General features: G+C 37.0%; 1 protein-coding gene across 2 annotated transcripts in view; it reads left to right on the forward strand.

Moving 5' to 3' along the window:
* The window catches only part of TBC1D4 (TBC1 domain family member 4), a 63722-nt gene extending 45548 nt beyond the window's left edge, over positions 1-18174 (forward strand). The window contains exons 11-21 of one of the 2 annotated variants that reach the window (XM_053455406.1): positions 629-867; positions 2349-2498; positions 7402-7562; positions 8503-8712; positions 10544-10699; positions 10941-11099; positions 11511-11755; positions 12774-12933; positions 15696-15865; positions 16225-16398; positions 16864-18174. In XM_053455406.1, coding sequence (XP_053311381.1) covers positions 629-867; positions 2349-2498; positions 7402-7562; positions 8503-8712; positions 10544-10699; positions 10941-11099; positions 11511-11755; positions 12774-12933; positions 15696-15865; positions 16225-16398; positions 16864-17097 — 2058 coding nt within the window. In that variant the 3' untranslated portion in view covers positions 17098-18174. The remainder of the gene's footprint in view (positions 1-628; positions 868-2348; positions 2499-7401; positions 7563-8502; positions 8713-10543; positions 10700-10940; positions 11100-11510; positions 11756-12773; positions 12934-15695; positions 15866-16224; positions 16399-16863) is intronic. The other variant, XM_053455407.1, reaches the window with a different exon arrangement.
* Positions 18175-18480: the final 306 nt, after the last annotated feature.

Consider the following 18480-nt stretch of genomic DNA (forward strand, 5'->3'; position numbering starts at 1 on the left):
TATATCTAACGAACAGGTAGGTAGGTAGATACAGTTTAGTACAGTGAAATATAACACCCTATACTCGACAGTTCTACATGAAGAGGCGTAAAACCCACTCATTTGTGACACTCATGTAAAATTTTCCACCACCACAGATTATATATAGTACTTCCTGTTTTTTTCTGCTTTTTCGGAACCTGATATGCAGTGAGAACAGATCTTAATTCACCCCTATGATATATGATATTGGCTCAACGGCACTGTTTTTTTCATATTGTTTTTCTACTTCTGGTAGATCTGTGTTACCAGCCTCTATAATAATAGACTCTTTTCCAGGATATTATACTGACAACACAGGAAGCTTGCGTCCAGGAAACCAGCAAAAAAAAGTTAGCCAGGCACTACTATCCAGTGAAAAAACAGAAGTGTTGTATTTGAATTGGTACTGTAGTTGGAGAGCAGTTTGATTTATCATACAGCATGCCAGCCTGTTTGCATATTACTGAATGTAGAAATTAACTAGAAAAAAATTGACCGGTGATGTCTATGGCTGCTAGGAGAAGACCCTCATTCCTGATTTTCTTTCTAAGAAGGCTGCTTAGCCATTGCTCATAAGAAGAAGTTCCTCATTCATTTCTTGTCACAGGACGGCTCTCCAGGGGACTCACCTCCTGCCACTCCACCGTCTTCTCCTGTGTCATCTGCCTGGCAATCTTTTCAAGAGGACGACCCGGACTCTCCTCAGTTGAGGAGGCGAGCGCACACTTTTAGTCACCCTCCGTCCAGTGGCAAGCGAAGGCTAACCTTGCCGGAAAATAAGTCACCAAACTCTAAGTCTCCTCTGCAAAGGCAGAGCTCCTTAGTTTCTGATGGCGTACAGAGCAGGTCAGTGGCCCTTTTTGTGTTATTTTTGATTATGTCCTTAATACTTACTCTAACTGAAACATCAGATTAACATGGAACAACAAGCAACGTCTAACATTGTAATTTACTTTTAGTGCTTTGTGTTCCTAAAACCTAGCATGTACAACCATTTGGAATTTACTTAACGCACTGAATGATGTTGATGTTTGAAGCGAGTAAATACACATTGTTGTGTTTTCAAGAAACATATGATGTATTAAATTCTTTTATTTGAGCTTGACAAACACATTTTGACATGGAGGACCCATAAACTTTAGAGTATTCCAAAAAATCCTGAAGTTTATTGATTAGGTTAAGTGCTTAATGAGACTAAATCATAATAAGAAAATTCTACATGAGCCACAAATCTTAGGTACACACACAGTACAGAAATGATTAATTACAACATCCTAATCACAATTAAATTCCAAAATCCTTGACCTATTATGTAGCCAAAATGTAAATGTATACTATTGTTTTTAGCAGTTGCCTCAAAATTTTATATAAGTTTATCGTTCACGTTACAAATATACTTTGACTAGTATTTTTCTCTCTTTTTGCCAATGTTAGAACACTGGCCTGCTTAAAAGGCTTTAGTGCCAGTGGCAATGACAGGGTACTGTTGGGCTAATCCTGCCACCAGGAGTCCATTGCTAGCACTTTTACTGGTAGTTTGTTTAACTGATCCCAAGACTAAAAAAATAACCACCAACATGTTCAATACAACATTCTTCAGCAAGTCTATATGACATGCAGTAGAACACAGAATTTGGCATTAAAATAAGCAAAAGGCGATGTAATAACTAATAAGAAAATGCCTTTTTGCTCAGTCAGTAGTTTCTTTTTAAAGGCAAGTAATGCATGTAGTTCTCAAACTTTTAATTACACCCCAAACGTGTTTCAGAATAAGAGAACGGCGTATTCCATAAACAGGAAGCTTTAAGGACATTTCTGTTTTAGAAATGTGCTTAACGCATATTTCTTTATCAAAGGTTCTCAGACAAAGGGGCTTCAACAGTGCTGGACAATGAAAAGTTTTACCTTCATTTCCTGTTAACACGTCGGCAGAAATGTTTTATCACGTCTCCCCGAACACATTTATAGACTTACAAAACATTTATCCATAATGTAATAGAAAGCTTTTATTTATTGCATATCTATCACAAAATGGACATCTTACTGTAGTGTTAATCATTAATTCTTTTGAGTCGCTGAGGAAAGTAAAGTACTCTTAATGCCAATTAGTGCCTATTAGGTGACCTTCAAAAAGTCCCAAGAAGTAAGCACCTGTCTATTGAAGTAATACATTTGAATGCAAATAACATACTTTCTCAACTCCTGGTCTCGTTAGATACCTTCTTGTTAATGCTACAGGAGATGCTTTTTCTTTTTATTATTTTTATTATTATTATTATTATTATTGCTATTATTATTATCATCATTATTTTCAATGCCACTCCCAGCCCCGTTCCAATTGTCCGACGCATCCGCACTGAGAGTGAGTCTTCAACATCCAGTCTCCCTTCATCTTTCTCTGCCCCTTCATTCCTGAAAAACTTTTACCAGAGTTCAGGGAGACTCCCCCCACAGTCTGAATACGATACCCCCAAGAGGTGAGAGATGCCCCACATGTATTATGTGCATGTCTGGGTACAGCTGTCTTACCCAAACATTAACCAAACCTTCAAGTTCTGTTCAATGTCTGCTTGGGGACTACTTAATTACCGTAATTGAAATGGTAAAATGTTCATCAGTATATTTGTAAGTGGTTTTATTTTAGACCAAGTTGTCTGGATTCTTCTGAATGACCATTTTACCATTTAATGTTGATATAAATTGGATCACTAACAACTTGTTTCAAAGCTAATTTTGCATGATTTAAAGATGAAACTAAAAATACCAGCTTTATTTATGTTCTTTGAATCTGTTATATGTGGCAAGATAAAGTGTAGCCCAACTAACAAATAATTAAAGATGGAATTGTAGTCTTGAATGCCAAAGGAAAACCAAACCAAACATATAAAAACCACATACCGGATTTGATACTACTACTAAAGTTAGAGGGGCTACACCTGGACTTGCCTTTTGTATTATTACCATGTTATATTTGTTTGAACCATCTGCAGGTAACCTTGGAAGTCACTGTTTTTGTTTCTTTGAGTTATTGGTATATTGAATTTTTATTATGAGAATATTTTTTTGTTATTTTAGTTTTATTAAAATTTACATTTTATTTCACATCAGACAATTGGGAGACACATTAAGTTGTTTGTGGGTAATTTAATGAGACAGGTTTCCCGTATTAGATAGGGACATAGTGTGTAGCATAACCTTGAGGGTTGGGTTTTTAGGACCCACCATGAACCATGGATGTGATCTCTGAAGAAGACAATTTTGCAAATCAATATTTATTAGATCCCATGTATTGTATTGTAGTTTGTACTAGAAACGTCCTTGTTTTCCATAAAAACATCTAAGTGACATTTTTGAACGGTAGTGCATGTATATATAATGTACGATGTTGAAGTGTGAAAAATCTGCCCAGTGCTTTTTAGAAAGTGGTCATAGGTCAGTTAAAGGTTGGGAATGCTCCTAGTGAGTTTCCGTGCTTGGTTATTTTGTTTATGCTGGGTGAGGAAGAACCATTGTTCTTAGGAAGGCTGTTTTGTAGCTATGTGCATTTGACAATATTAGCTGTTTTGTTTTATAGTTTGACAAAGTGTTAGCAGGATACCAAATTGCTTCTTTGGAAAACACGGGTGAAAGTGTAGAGATTTGGGGTACTCAACAAAGTAGGTAAACAGAGCAGACAGAGACACAGGGCAGGTAATGGACAGGACTAAAGTTAGGAGGTTCAAATACTGTATTGTTTCATCTGTTTCTAAAGATATATCTTTGGTACAGTTAATCTAATAGTTTATCACATCTCTATGTGATAGACTTACTAAGCATTCATCCATAATGTAATAGAATATGTAATGTACTGCTGCTGCTAGGTCTTGCACCAAATAGATATAAAAAGGCAAGTAAGTTTGTGAGTCCCTCACCATCTTTATGTTGGTCATCACAAAATAGTCATTAAAACCCAGCATTATTCGTCATCATCACATTGTGGTGTATTGGGACTTAGTCCTCATTCTTTAAGTCATGTCACCAAATGAAATTAGTTAACTGCTGCCTTTGCTGCTGTTTATGACACTTATGCAGAAAGGAATTAATGATCTACTCCAGGTTTTGCAGCAGAAGGGCTGCCAGTTGGTCCCTGATCCCAGCAACATGGAAACACGTCTTAGTAGTCGTATCGCATGTCATTTTGGTAATGGAAGCATCCACATCAAACAATGATGCAACAATTGGGGTATGGGAGTTATGGGGAGGGGGATGATTTAGCAAAAAGCTTTACAACTATCTGATGATGATATAGAGAATGACCCAGAATATGTCCCTCCAGTGAAAAAAAACACAGCCTTCCTGTTTAGTCTAACACAGAGGATGTGAGTAATGATGAATTAAAATTTGTGGCCACCATCAAGTCTGGAAAAAACAAAGCAGTGGCAAAAAAAAGCTGACTTTGTAAAACACACTTCAGTAATCCTTTCCTAGGCTCGAATCTGGTCATATTGTGGTAGAATTAGTAGTAGTGATATTATTTAATTATTCTTAGCAAGCCAAGATTTGTGGGCCCATATTGACTTACACTCTCACCCACTCTCTCACACTTTCATTCTCGTTTCTCTCTAAATGTTTCCCTTCCTTCTCTGCCAACCACTTCCACTTTTGCGTCTTCTTCTTCATCTTCTATATTCTCCATTCTCTCTTCTCATCTCTGTTCAATGTTCAATCTGCTATCTTCATCCACATTAATGATCCTCCAATTGGTGAGAGGACATCACCTAAAGGGACGTCATTTTGCCCTCACTTGAACTGAGGGCAATAATGCCGCGCGTCTGACGTCCTCTCCCTGATCCTCCAATTGGGGGAGAGGATGGTACGGAAAGCACCATAATTTTGCCCTAATGCAAACTAAGGGCAATATGGTGGTGCCTCTCACTGTGATCATGAGCTGTTACAGAACAGTAAGAAACAGTGATTCCCTGCTCCCCAAACTCCAAGGTTAAAGGTTTTTTTAAAAATTCTAAAAAATAATGTTTTACATATATAACTATGTTTTTTTAAAAAAGCCCTACTATTTCCAAAAAACAAAATATATAATTTGTCTGGGAAAACCTAAATGAGAAAGAGGAAAATAAAGATTGAAGAAAGACGTAGCAAAACACAAAAATTGCTCTATTCTTGTGGCCTAAATACATGTTTTCTTGCTCACAAACACATATATACACAGCCATGCCCACACACACTTACGCATACACAGCCATGCTCACATATACACATTCATGCTCACATATACACATTCATGCTCACATATACACATTCATGCTCACACATACACATTCATGCTCACACACAAACATTTACATATACATCCTCACACACACTTGCATATACACATCAATGCTCATACACACACCAATGCTGACACATAAACATGTAGACTTACATGTTTCATTTTCAAATGCTCACACTTAATTGATCATTAGATCAATTACGTATCAGTTAAGTATCTATACTCAACTAGGTGTATGCATTGTCCTGGAGTTATATATAATGGTAAATATGCTTTCTTTTTTCCCCAAAAATAAAGTTGTTTATCAGATATTTATTTAGGCTGTTGTCTGCTAGGAGAAGAATTACATATTTATTTTCACCTGTGGAGATTGTGCTGCCTTTCAGCAGTTCACAGTGTGTAGCTGGACAGAGTCATCAATCTCAGATGTTTTGTCAAAGAGCATCTGGTCACTGAGCTATAAAGTGTGGCCTGCTTTGATAACATAATTATTTGTGTTAAATTTTACATTATCCACTGTAAACAATGCATTATTTTGTACTATATTGTTAAAGAGAAAGAGGTTTTTCAGTCTGTTATATAACAGTACACATTATGGAAATTCATTGAACTTAACATGTAAACCAAATCTTGAAATGTATCCAAGGTAAAAGCAAAAATCACCTCTATATAGTGTTTTAATAAATGCAAAACCATTTATGGAAAAATTGGTTACAACAAACCCTTAATTAATTCTTTGGGTTTTTTTGCTTCTTTTTTGCCAATGGCCCTATTCATATATATCCCAGTTATAAAACATCTCGGATTTCAGGTGTTATAAAAAATAACAAAGCGTCGGATCTGTAGAAGAACTGAAAGTTGTATACTAGAGCCTGTATTTTTCAATTAGAAATTTCAATTAGACATACGTGAGTGGCTTCTCAGAACAATTGTTTTCAGAACAGCTTGTGTATGCAGTTGAATAGGAATATAAACCTAGGCTATGAATAAGGTCATTCGTAATAGCATGGTTTTATATTTTATGGATTGCTAGGTACATTTTGCCACTGCTACTTTTAGGTTTTTCCCTACATGGAGCCAATTGAACCAGCAGTCATATATGCATGGGGGTTGTTATTTATGATTTTTCTAATAATATTCAGTGTTTTAGGGCCCGCGTAGTGCTAAATATTTAAGACTTTGATTATATAATCAAAGTACGGACACCAAAAGGTAGAGCCCCACCAGTTATAACCATCATTTTTCATAATTCCCTGACACTGCCGAGAATGAATGTTGTGCTTTAAGTATAGTCGACAATCTATATCTTGGGCAGCTCAGACATCGAGATGGTCCTGAAATGAAGCAGCGTTAAATATAATACGAACACATATGAAACATACATTGTGATGCACATTGTTTTTATTTGGATCCAACGTATGTGTTCTCACCACCTATGTTATGGACATTAAGCCAGGAGACCTTTTGGGGCTTCCTCATCTTTCACAAGGCATCCCACATCAATGATGGGAGAATATACAAAAATGTTTTGTTTTTTTTGTGAGGAATGGGGACTTTAAAAGAGGGGGCTATTGGACCTTTATTGTAAATGGGATTACTGACTTTACCTTCTAACTGTGGTAAAAAAAAATGATCATGCTGAAAGGTTTTGTTACAGCAGCAGATATTTAACTGAGAGTACTTTTATTACAAATAGTATGGCTTTGGTTGGGTTCCATATGTGAAGAACACATTTCCAATTCTGTCTTAGTCAACATGACACTTGCCTGTACTCTTTGTTTCCGTTTATGTTGGTGAAGGAAATAGTTAGTGTAAATATATGTAATGTGGAAATTTAATTTAAAAAAGCATGACTGCTTATCTGTTTATTCCATGCTTCTGAATTGGTAACTAACACTCAAGATGACTTGTACAATATTATAATTCCTTAATGGTGACCTTAATTGTGTGTTTCTTAAATGTGTAATTATATTCTGTTGCGAAAGGAATGGTTTGTTAAAATCAATACATCTTCTGGATGAGTGTGTTGTTAAAAGAGTAATTTCTTTTTTGTAGATAAAATGAATCTACCTGTTTAAAAAAAAATGTTTGTGATGAATTTTGTCTACCAGTGAATTTGAAGGCAGACGGAGAACTCTGTCCACATGCAGTAACGACTCTCTAAATACGAGCGGGGTCACCGTTACCCCTCGCCGAGTATCGTGGAGGCAACGCATTTTTCTCAGGGTTGCATCGCCAATGATCAAATCTCCATCAGATATGCAAGATAAAGGTATGCCCATTAATAATTAATAATGATTACTTTTATCATGCGTTTTAACAGGTCTCTTATGCAAAAATGTTTTATTATAGTAAAAGGAAATTCTTCCTTTCGAAGGCAAATCAGTTAAAACATTACAGATAGCTGCTTATTTCTATTTGCATTACATTTTAAATATAGAGCACCAGCGGATTCTGTAGCATAATGCATAGGTTGAATTTTTTGGTGTTCTCTAAGTAGCTTCAAGAGTAGGTTTTTTCATATTTTACTGGAACAATTTAGACATGAGGCGAATCTCTCAATAGCATTTTTTATAAATATATAACTCAAGATAAGAGCACATTTTGTCGAAACTAAGAGTAAACACACTAATAGGCTGTTATCTTGCAATTTACATTTGTGGTTTTGAGGGGTGTTCCCTGCAGTGAACATAACAAAAAGTGAACATAACCTAAATGTAGTAGTATTGGTGTTTTGATCCATATATTTACCATCCACATTGTAAACTCCTAAAATGCCCCAATTTCTTAAACTGTTATATATATATATATATATATTTCAAGAAACATTACATGGAATAACTTGTCTCAGTGTTCTTTTTTTGTTCCTGTTTGAAATAGTGGCCTTTGTTGCCAATTTAAACAGGAGTATTTATTCAAGACATTCAAAGCATTTTATCTGCTCTGAAGCTGGTACGTTGAACAGACTGCTACAGACTGACGGCGGCAGGTTAGGTCTTTATAGGAAACTGAGTAAAGGGGGAAAAACAAGGAGAACGGTCTAAAGTTATATTTCAAACAAAAAGTAAACTATCCTGGTTTATATTGAAAACCTAAAAATCAGGAAGTTTGCTGTAGTTCTTCATTTCTACAGAGACGTGCCAGAGCAGACAAGGTAGCAGTGCTTTGCTTCATGTAAATAATGATTGACGTATTAACGCCTGTTTCTTTAGAACGGCTAGATGGAAACGAGTTGCTGCCTTTATCTCCTCTTCCTACTACAATGGAAGAGGACCCCTTAGCGTCTCTTCTTCAAGAAGAAGACACCTCTGTTGAGTCAAATGGGAAGAAAAATTCCGAGGATCTTCAAAGACTATGGAGGAAAGCGATACATCAACAGATTTTGTTACTAAGGATGGAGAAAGAGAACTTGAAGCTTGAAGGTGTGTGAATCATATTGTATACATAGAAATAAAAGATTTGTTATGGGGTTTGCATAACCTTTGGGGTTATTAATGTCTGTAGATTATTTCTCACCTCAGAACAACATATGTTTCTCTAACTGGAGTGAAATTTCTCTGACTTATTCCATAGAGCAGGAATAGGCAGCAGGTACACCACGAGCTAGAGAAGTTAGTCCAGAGCCTTTTTGGTCGCTTGCCCATAAAGCACTATATTAATTGTACAAATGTACAACTTTTTGATATTGATTTGGCCCCTTTAAGGACTCATTTATTTGTATTTAATACTTTATTTCAGAATTGAATTTTCATTGAATTCATTCCTGTTTCTTTCCTATTATCATTAACGGGATGGTTCCTGCACACATTCACGTATTCACTTCGACTATATTTGTTTCCTCTTGTTTGGAAATGTACTTGATTACTGTGTTTGTATTCACCACTGATTTGAGCTTAGTCACAATGGGCCGCATTCATTGCCAGAGATACATTTATCACCACTAATTGAACACTAACACATCGTAATGGAAAAAAGAAAATACTTGATATCTCAATTAACCTCTGCCAGTTTATCTTTGTTTTTATCTCTTTTTGCTCCATTGCAGGATATGTGAAGATCTATATTCAATTACATTTGATAGATTAACTTTCATAAATGAATCCAACCCAGTATTTGCAGTTTCTGTAAAAACATCTACATATAACACTAAACATTTCAACCAAGAAAATACATTATCATACATTAGAAGGTGGCACCATGGCAAACAAAGTGATATACGTAGTTTATCATATTGTAATTCTGTGTGAAATTTTATATTTAACATATTTGGTACCACAATAACGGTAACATGTAGAATAAGTAGCTTTGATTTTTTTAGTATTCTTAAAATTGGATCTAATTTACAGTTTGAGTGTAGCGCCACCTAGTGGCCTGATGTGTAAATTCAAGCTGTGCACTTTTTTGTGTCTGTTTACAAAGTTACCCCGAAGCTTGTGGTTTATTCACTAAAGGGAGAGTTCTCAGGTGAGTTTGCAGAAGAGTTGCGGTTTCATCTCCCTGTATTCACTATTCATTATGAGCTTGCCCCTATATAATGCATAATTTAATGGGTGAGGAGACGTTGACTAGTCTCTTCATAGTGAATAGTGAAGTCAAGGAACTGAAACCAGAACTCTTCTGCCAACTCTCCCTTTAGTGAATAATCTCAGTTGACTTTAACAGTTATGAAGTGCAACTTGTGATATTAGGTCTAATTCATACAATGTTCCTTATGTTTTGTGCCACCATGGAGCTTCAGTTCTGTCTCTGGTGTCTTTTTTTAGAAGGTAAGTTGAATTAAATCATAAAAGCAGAAATATTCTTGATATATTAGAAATATATTGCATGGCAATGGTTACAGTGTGCCAGTTATATAAGTTTATTATTGTATTATTATTTTTTTATCATTCAATTGTTATTGTCACTTTTTACCGATGACGCTTTTAGAAAAGATTTTACGTACCTGCTGATGCCTTCACAAACATAATTTGATACGGGCCTGTAACATTTTAGTAATTTTAGTGTGTCTGAACACTATCCATCACAGTAACACAGAATAGATATATGCGTTACCATTACCTTTATGTAAACATTAAATGTTTATATGATGCAATTATTCAAACTTTTACATGAAGTGTACATGCAAAAAGTTATATATTTATGGACCTGTTGATGTAAAGGTGTTTATCTTATCGTGTAATGATGCAATGGTTTATATGTGTAAAATGTGAAATAAATAAATTGTACTAATAGCTAATTAAATTATATCTCCAGCCAGCAGAGATGAGCTGCAATCAAGAAAAGTGAAACTGGATTATGAAGAGGTTGGAGCTTGTCAAAAAGAAGTCTTAAATTTGTGGGATAAGAAGTTAAATTGCAGAACAAAAATCCGCTTTGACTTGGAGGAGATTTATGCCACCCTAAAAGAAGGTACTTGTGCTTGTTATTTATAAACACCTTAGTATTTCATACAGTTTTCATTTACGCAGTAGCTGAATTTATGTAGTTTAGCCAAGTTCATGTTAGGTAGCGCCAGAGATTTTTTTGTTGTTGTTATGTTAATTGTAATATTAATCAATTTCAGTTAAACCAGGATAATTAACACACATATATATATATAGTGGTTTTATTTATTTCTTGATCTTGATCTTGATTTTGTCCCCCTGGTTAGGTGTCCCTAAAAGCAAGCGGGGAGAGATCTGGCAATTCCTTTCTGTGCAGTATCGTCTGCGACATCGACTTCCAAGCAAACAGCAGCCATCAGAAGTTTCATACAGTGAACTTCTGAAACAACTTACAGCCCAACAACATGCCATTCTTGTCGATCTGGGTAAAGTATTATTTATAGCAAAAATAGGTTTTTATAAACTGTTTTGCATTATTATGTGCTGGAAGAACTTCATGATCAATCATGATACTGCTATTTTTTCTTGTGAAGGAAAGATGTTCTACCCCAAACACAAATCAAGTTCAACCATAAACTACACAGTGTTATTTTCATACAGACAAATATTTTTTTTGTTTGTTAATAAGATAAATGTTATGTGAAGCAGTCCAGACATTCATATATTCATATTGCTTGTAAATGTGACCCAAAAAACTAAATACTTGGATTAGTTTGGATTTTTTTTTAACTATTGATATGCAGTGCAAAAATTACCACATTAGGATAAGAACCTATGCATGAAGGGTTAAATGTAGTATTAGAAGTGCCTGTTTAACATGCTTTCTTTTTATTCAGGGCGGACATTCCCAACCCACCCATACTTCTCTACACAGTTGGGAGCCGGACAGTTGTCCCTGTATAATCTTCTCAAAGCGTATTCACTGTTAGACCAAGAAGTTGGCTACTGTCAGGGAATCAGCTTTGTGGCTGGGGTGCTTCTACTGCATATGAGCGAGCAACAAGCTTTTGAAATGCTCAAGTTCCTTATGTATGACCTTGGTTTCCGCAAGCAGTACCGGCCAGATATGATATCACTACAGGTATGTAAACAGTGTTATGCTTTTACTAAGCTCGTTCAGATTAATAACAATTTAAATTACATAGAGGGAGTCAACACCACAAAACAGGAGAGTACTGTATTTGTTTGATCATAAGACAAGGTTTTTTTCAGTGCAAATGCTGAAAAATAACCACAGTCTTATATTCAAGGTTGTTTTCTAATCAGACCTCAAATAGAGCTCTGACTACAAGACTAAGATCCAGATCCCCCCCAGCGCTGCAAGGGACCTGGATCCTCCTCTACGGCAGCCGGTGGAGGTCTGTGCAATGCGCACAGACAACCTCCGCTGCTGCCGGCACTTCTGCCAGGGCTTCTATGACGGAGCCCCGGCATTACATGACCTTCCGGTGATCATTCATAGAAGCCCAGACGGAAGTGCCGGCAGCGGAGGTTGTCCTCCACCAGCTGCTTCCACTACACACCAAGGAATCTGAAGCACGGGGAGTCTAGGGAAACACTGGTAAGTCGTGGGAGGATAAGAGTGGCACATGGGGGTGGGGGTATAAGGGCTTTCTAGAGACAGAGTGGCATATAGGGAGTTAAAAGGAATATCAGGGAGGCAGAGTGGCATATAGGGGGTTGAAAGAAAAATATCGGAGGCAGAGTGGCATATAGGGGGTTAAAAGGAATATCAGGGAGGCAGACTGGCATATAGGGGGTCAAAAGGAATATCAGGGAGGCAGAGGGGCATTATAGGGGATATAGGGCATATGTCTTTCTTGTGGTATGACACAAAGTAAACTATAGGCTTTAGAGATTTGTTACTTTATTAAGCAAGAAGAATGTGGTTTATTCAGTAAATGGTACGTTTGATCACGATGAAACAGTTAATCTCGACAAATTCAGTGTGCATTATGAATGGCCTCTCTTGGCTGCTTTCCCTTGGAAGGGGGTGAGTGCCAACACCGCATAACGCGTAGTTCATGAAGGGAGATGATATTCGTCACTCCCGGGTTTATAAACCAAACATCATTAAACCAGCGATTTTATTGTTCTAGATTCAAATGTACCAGCTTTCCCGGCTTCTCCACGACTACCACAGAGATCTCTATAATCATCTGGAAGAGAACGAGATCAGTCCCAGTCTCTACGCAGCACCCTGGTTTTTAACACTATTTGCCTCACAGTTCCCTCTCGGCTTTGTTGCCAGAGTCTTTGGTAAGATATCGGGTCAAACTATGTTATTTTTAATTGAAATCATTCTTACACCTTTGCAGGTTAACTAGATTATATCCAATACAGAGCAAAGGAAAATATGCATACGCTCAAGGGGGAGTTGGCATGAGGGCTATTATTTCACTATTCATTATAGTCTCCAGCAAGGAGGGCTGAGCTGGCCCTGTATGATGCCTAATTAAATGGGTGATGAGTCTTTGGAGAGATCTCACTATGCATTATACAGGGCTGGACAAGTAATTTCTTAGAGATGGCCCTCAAGGAGTTGAAACCACAGCTCTCCCACCAACTTACTTACCAATTCTCATTTTAGTGAATACATTAGCTACAGTATTTTTTGGCGTGTCCTATAGTGTGTTTAAACTAATATTATCTTGAGAATACTTTGTGAAGTTCTTCGCTCACGTTTATTATTTTTAAATAATTAACTAAATAGAATCATTTCATATTAACCCTTGGAGTGTCCGTGTAGTGAGCGATAGATTGCAATGGATTGCCTGTGGCAAGAAAAAGTGTTTTGTTTTTTTTTTATTTTTTTTTACAAAAACATCCTCTAGTTTGTTAGGGTTCATGACGTGGATCAGCCCTTTAATCAGTAATCTAGTAACACAACTGGATATTAAGTGTTCTCACGCATGCCTTTGTTGTACTTTCCTTTTTCAGACCTTGATAACGTTCTAAATTTGCCTTCCATTTTGTTTGGCTTATAAAAGCCTGAGAAAATGACCCTACTAAGTGATGCATTACACACGGTAGTCAAAAGGCTTTAAACACATACAGTGTGCAGTTTTCACAGTACAACGGCAACAAACATGTACATTGCATTCCGTGTCACCTCTAACCTATTCATATATATATATATAAATATTAGGGCTGCAACAACTAATCGATAAAATCGATAATAATCGATAATGAAATTCGTTGGCAACGAATTTCATTATCGATTAGTTGAATCGATTATTATCGATTATAAAATGAGGGTTTTTTCAGAGCAAACGCTCTGAAAAATCCCCCTCATTATATAATCCGTTTAGTCTGACTCACCGTCTCACAGCAGCAGCAGCTCCTACTTACTCCCCCTCCCTGTAATCACTGTGACAACTGGCCCCGCCCCTTCCTTCTCCAGGCCAGAACCACATGGCTGTGACACTCATCTAAATGTAAGTATATGTATATATATATATATATATATATATATATATATATATATATATATATGTGTATATATGTATGTAATATATATATATTTGGGCTACTGAAAGTTAGGGGAGGTGGGGGTTAATTTAGGGGCAGTTATGGTTAGTGGGGTGTTTAGGGTTAATTTAGGGGCAGTTATGGTTAATTGGGTGTTTAGGGTTAATTTAGGGGCAGCTGTGGTTAATGGGGTGTTTGGGGTTAATTTGAGGCAGTTGTGGTTAATGGTGTGTTTAGGGTTAATTTAGGGGATGCTGTGGTTGATGGGGTCTTTAGGGTTAATTTAGGGGATGCTGTGGTTAAGGGGGTGTTAAGGGTTAATTTAGGGGCAGTTATGGTTAATGGGGAGTTTAGGGTTAATTTAGGGGAATCTAAATCCTGGGGGCAGTGAAGTGACATATCTGGGGGTATAAGGCATATACAGTATATAAGGCATATGTGGGGAGGGCAGTGTGGCATGTCTCGGGAGGACGGAGTGGTGTATCAGGGTGTATAAGGCATATCTGGGGGTAGAGTGGCATATCTGGGGGTAGAGAAGTGGCATGTCTGGGAGGCAGGGTGGCATGTCTGGGGAGGATGGAGTGGGGTATCAGGGGATATAAGGCGTATCAGGCACAGTGGCAGATGTGGGAGGCAGCGTGGAGTGGCAGATGTGGGAGGCAGCGTGGAGTGGCAGATGTGGGAGGCAGCGTGGCATATGTGGGAGGCAGCGTGGCGTGGCAGATGTGGGAGGCAGCATGGCGTGGCATATGTGGGGAGGGCAGGGTGGCATGTCTGGGGAGGATGGAGTGGTGTTTCAGGGGGTATAAGGCGTATCAGGCACAGTGGCATGTGGGGGGTAGAGTGGAGTGGCAGATGTGGGAGGCAGCGTGGAGTGGCAGATGTGGGAGGCAGCGTGGCGTGGCAGATGTGGGAGGCAGCGTGGAGTGGCAGATGTGGGAGGCAGCGTGGTGTGGTATATGTGGGAGGCAGCGTGGAGTGCTGTGGTAGGCAGTGTGGCATATGTGGGGCATGTCTGGCATGTCTGGGAGGCAGCGTAGCAAGCCTGGGCTCAAATGTGCATATATTGGGGGGCTGGTTGGGAAATAAAGACAAGAAATGTATTATCAAAGTTTTTTTATTCTGCTGTTTGTATTTAACATCATTTGTTTAGTAAATTATTTTAAATAAATGAAAAATTTACATTCATTTTTTTTATCCGATTAATCGATTAATCGAAAAAATAATCGGCCAACTAATCGATTATTAAAATAATCGTTAGTTGCAGCCCTAATAAATATATATATATATATATCCTTGTTTATTTTTACTATGCTGCCCATTTGTGCTGTAATTTTAGTTTGATTAAACGTAAATTTGAAGTACGGGTTCATTCTTGACATAGGCTTTCTTATGTAGTATATACGGGAGGGCTATAAGCTCTTCTGTGTGAACGGACATAGATATTGATGGATGTTACTTATTATTAAAATAACTATAGCAGCGGCTATATGCATGCCATTCTGATTTCTTGGAGTGCTATATTTACAATTTACCCCCATTTCCACCAGATATCATTTTTGTACAAGGAACTGAAGCCATCTTCAAAGTAGCCCTTGGTCTCCTCAGTAATAACGAAGAACGCATAATGGCCTGTGACAGCTTTGAAAGCATAGTGGATTTCCTTAAGATCAGTATACCTGATATGACAAATGCAACAATGGAAAGAATAATTACACAGGTAATCTGGCTCTATTTTTTTATCATCTTGGGGAGATTGCTTGCCCATTTTGTATCTTTAATCTTAATGGCCAGTACTTCGCTATTATAGAACATATATATTCTCCTTTTTTTCTGTATTGATCTAATCGTACATCACAAACTGGTAGATGGGTTTAGAAGAAAATCAGAAGCTGTTCAATGTAAGAAAAGTTATGTTTTAACACCACTTAGTAGGAGCTTGGGGAACATTAAGATGGTGATTGAGGAAGACTAGGCTGGCAAGCAGTATTGTGTGCAGGTACCTTTTGCTCAACTTGCGGTGTTGCTGCTTCTACAGTTTTGTACATTGGAAAACCAAGCTTGTCCTTTCAATAACAGGTTTTTGAGGTGGACATTTCCAAACAGCTCCATGCATATGAGGTTGAGTACCATGTGCTGAATGATGAGATGCTGGAAGCGTCCAATCCTTGTGACACCGAATCTTTCCAAAAGCTTGAAAAGGCCAACAACCAGCTAAAGAGGCAGAACATGGACTTACTGGAGAAGTTGCAGGTAAAGGACTACAGGACAGTGTAAAAAACAAACTGGGTACTAGAAAAAAAAGAGAGAACACTTATTTTAATGACACAAAAGCAGGCAAACTTGCCACTTTCAACCATGAAGGTTTCGTAAGAGCTAATCCATCTTCTCTCTCATCCCAGGTAGTAATATAAATGTGTGTTCAGCAATTTTGCTGAAAAATACTCTGATCTTGGTATTGGTGAAATTTTTCTTTTGTATAGCTTCCTTACACCAGGCAGGTTTTAATATAAAGGAATTCAAGACACATTAAATCAATAAGTAAAGTTTTTAAAAAAAGTACTAATGGAGTAATGTTAATAAAACTATAAACACTTCAAGTGTGGCAAAGGTGTGATACCAACATTTTTGGTGCATTAAATTCCTCTTCGGTATCATGTTAAGTGTTTTTTTCCCCATCTCAACATATCTATGTGTTTTTGTTTCTTTTCATGACAGGTAGCTCATACTAAGATCCAGAACCTGGAATCCAACGTAGAAAACATTATTTCCAGAGAAAGCAAAATGCGAAATCAAATCCGGTCTCTGGAGCAAGAGAAAGCAGGCTATCAAAAGATTGTTGAACACATGAGAAAATACGTTCCTGATCACGTACTGACTGACTGCGAACTTTTACTTAAAGATGTCAGTTGTAGCCCAAATAACAAAACAAAACCAGGAAATAAGCAATAAGTAAAAGTCTAGAACTCTTTGGATGCGTAAAGCGAACCAAAATTGACGTAGGCTACAAGTGCTTTCAAGGAGCCGAGTGACAGTAGTGTCTGGCGTCTGCAGTGTAGCTACTCATGGTGGAGAACGTGGCCTCGTATTAGATTCACACGCAGCAAACCTTACCCGTGAGAAGGAGAATTTCCTACATTATCTTGATATGCAACTTCCATGCATTTGCTACTATATAGTAACTATAATCGAAACCTAAAAGGGAAATGCATTTTTCTACTGTAATAATTAATGTGTACATTCTCGAGAAGTAACTTCACTGGAATTTACCTTTAAGAGCCATTTTCTCCTCATTCTGTCTTTGTAAAGTAATCATATATATAGAGAGAGAAATTTTACTTGAATATTGAATGTAGTTTTCCAAAGAACAACATGTTTCACATGTATTTGAAAGACCTGTATGAGATATTTTTGTTGCCTGTGATTTGATCCTACTGACATAGATACATTTGCGTTTCTTTGTTTGACAAGCACTACGTGATGTTTATAAGGTGAGAAAATGAACCGGTAGTTTTCTGGATAAGTTATGCTTGAGCCTGAAGTAAAATATTCAATTTGTATTCTCTTTAGTTCAAAGCAAAAAACAAAAAAAATACCTTCTTCAACCTAAAGCAAAAAAAAATCAGGTCCTCAAAAAAGAATTTTTTCATGGAGCGGATACCAAATGGGAGAAAAAAATGACACTCAATGTTTTCTAAGGATGCATTTGTACACTTGTATAATTAATTGTAATTTAGTTTTTATTAAGTCACTCCTAAAGTTGCGCTGCTTTACCCAGAATGCTGTTGACATGCCATGGACCATGTTAGTGGATAAACTTTTAATTATCGTCAGTCAATTCCGCTGATATTTAGCAAGGTGTTAGGCTATAAGAGTTCCTTATCGTTAATTATTGTTCGTAAAATTAATATAAATTGTGTGATTAAAATGGGGCACGCTATTCTGTCAAAAGGGCTACAAAAGTTATTGATAATGTTGTTTTTAAGCACTGATAAAAATAATTTTACAGAACTGTGAGATATATATATATATAAAGCATGGATCATTTCACATTTGCGTATTCACTAATAGAGAAAGATGTAAGACAATAGAACCATACGTTTTTTTTGGAGAGGCGTTAACAGAGTTTGGTTTTATTATATTTGTAGCCTAACATTTCATTTTTTTTTTTTTACTTAAAAATTAAATCCTATGTTACAGAAATGGCAAATGAGTCAGCAATGACTTGAATCGTGCACATTATATTGAAAAATATATGTAGGTTAATTAACACATTATGTTACAAGATTGTGCAGTAATCTGCCATTCAAATGAAATGTCATGTTTGAGTATTAT

Source organism: Spea bombifrons, chromosome 2, assembly GCF_027358695.1.
Source record: "Spea bombifrons isolate aSpeBom1 chromosome 2, aSpeBom1.2.pri, whole genome shotgun sequence".
NCBI lineage: Eukaryota > Metazoa > Chordata > Amphibia > Anura > Pelobatidae > Spea > Spea bombifrons.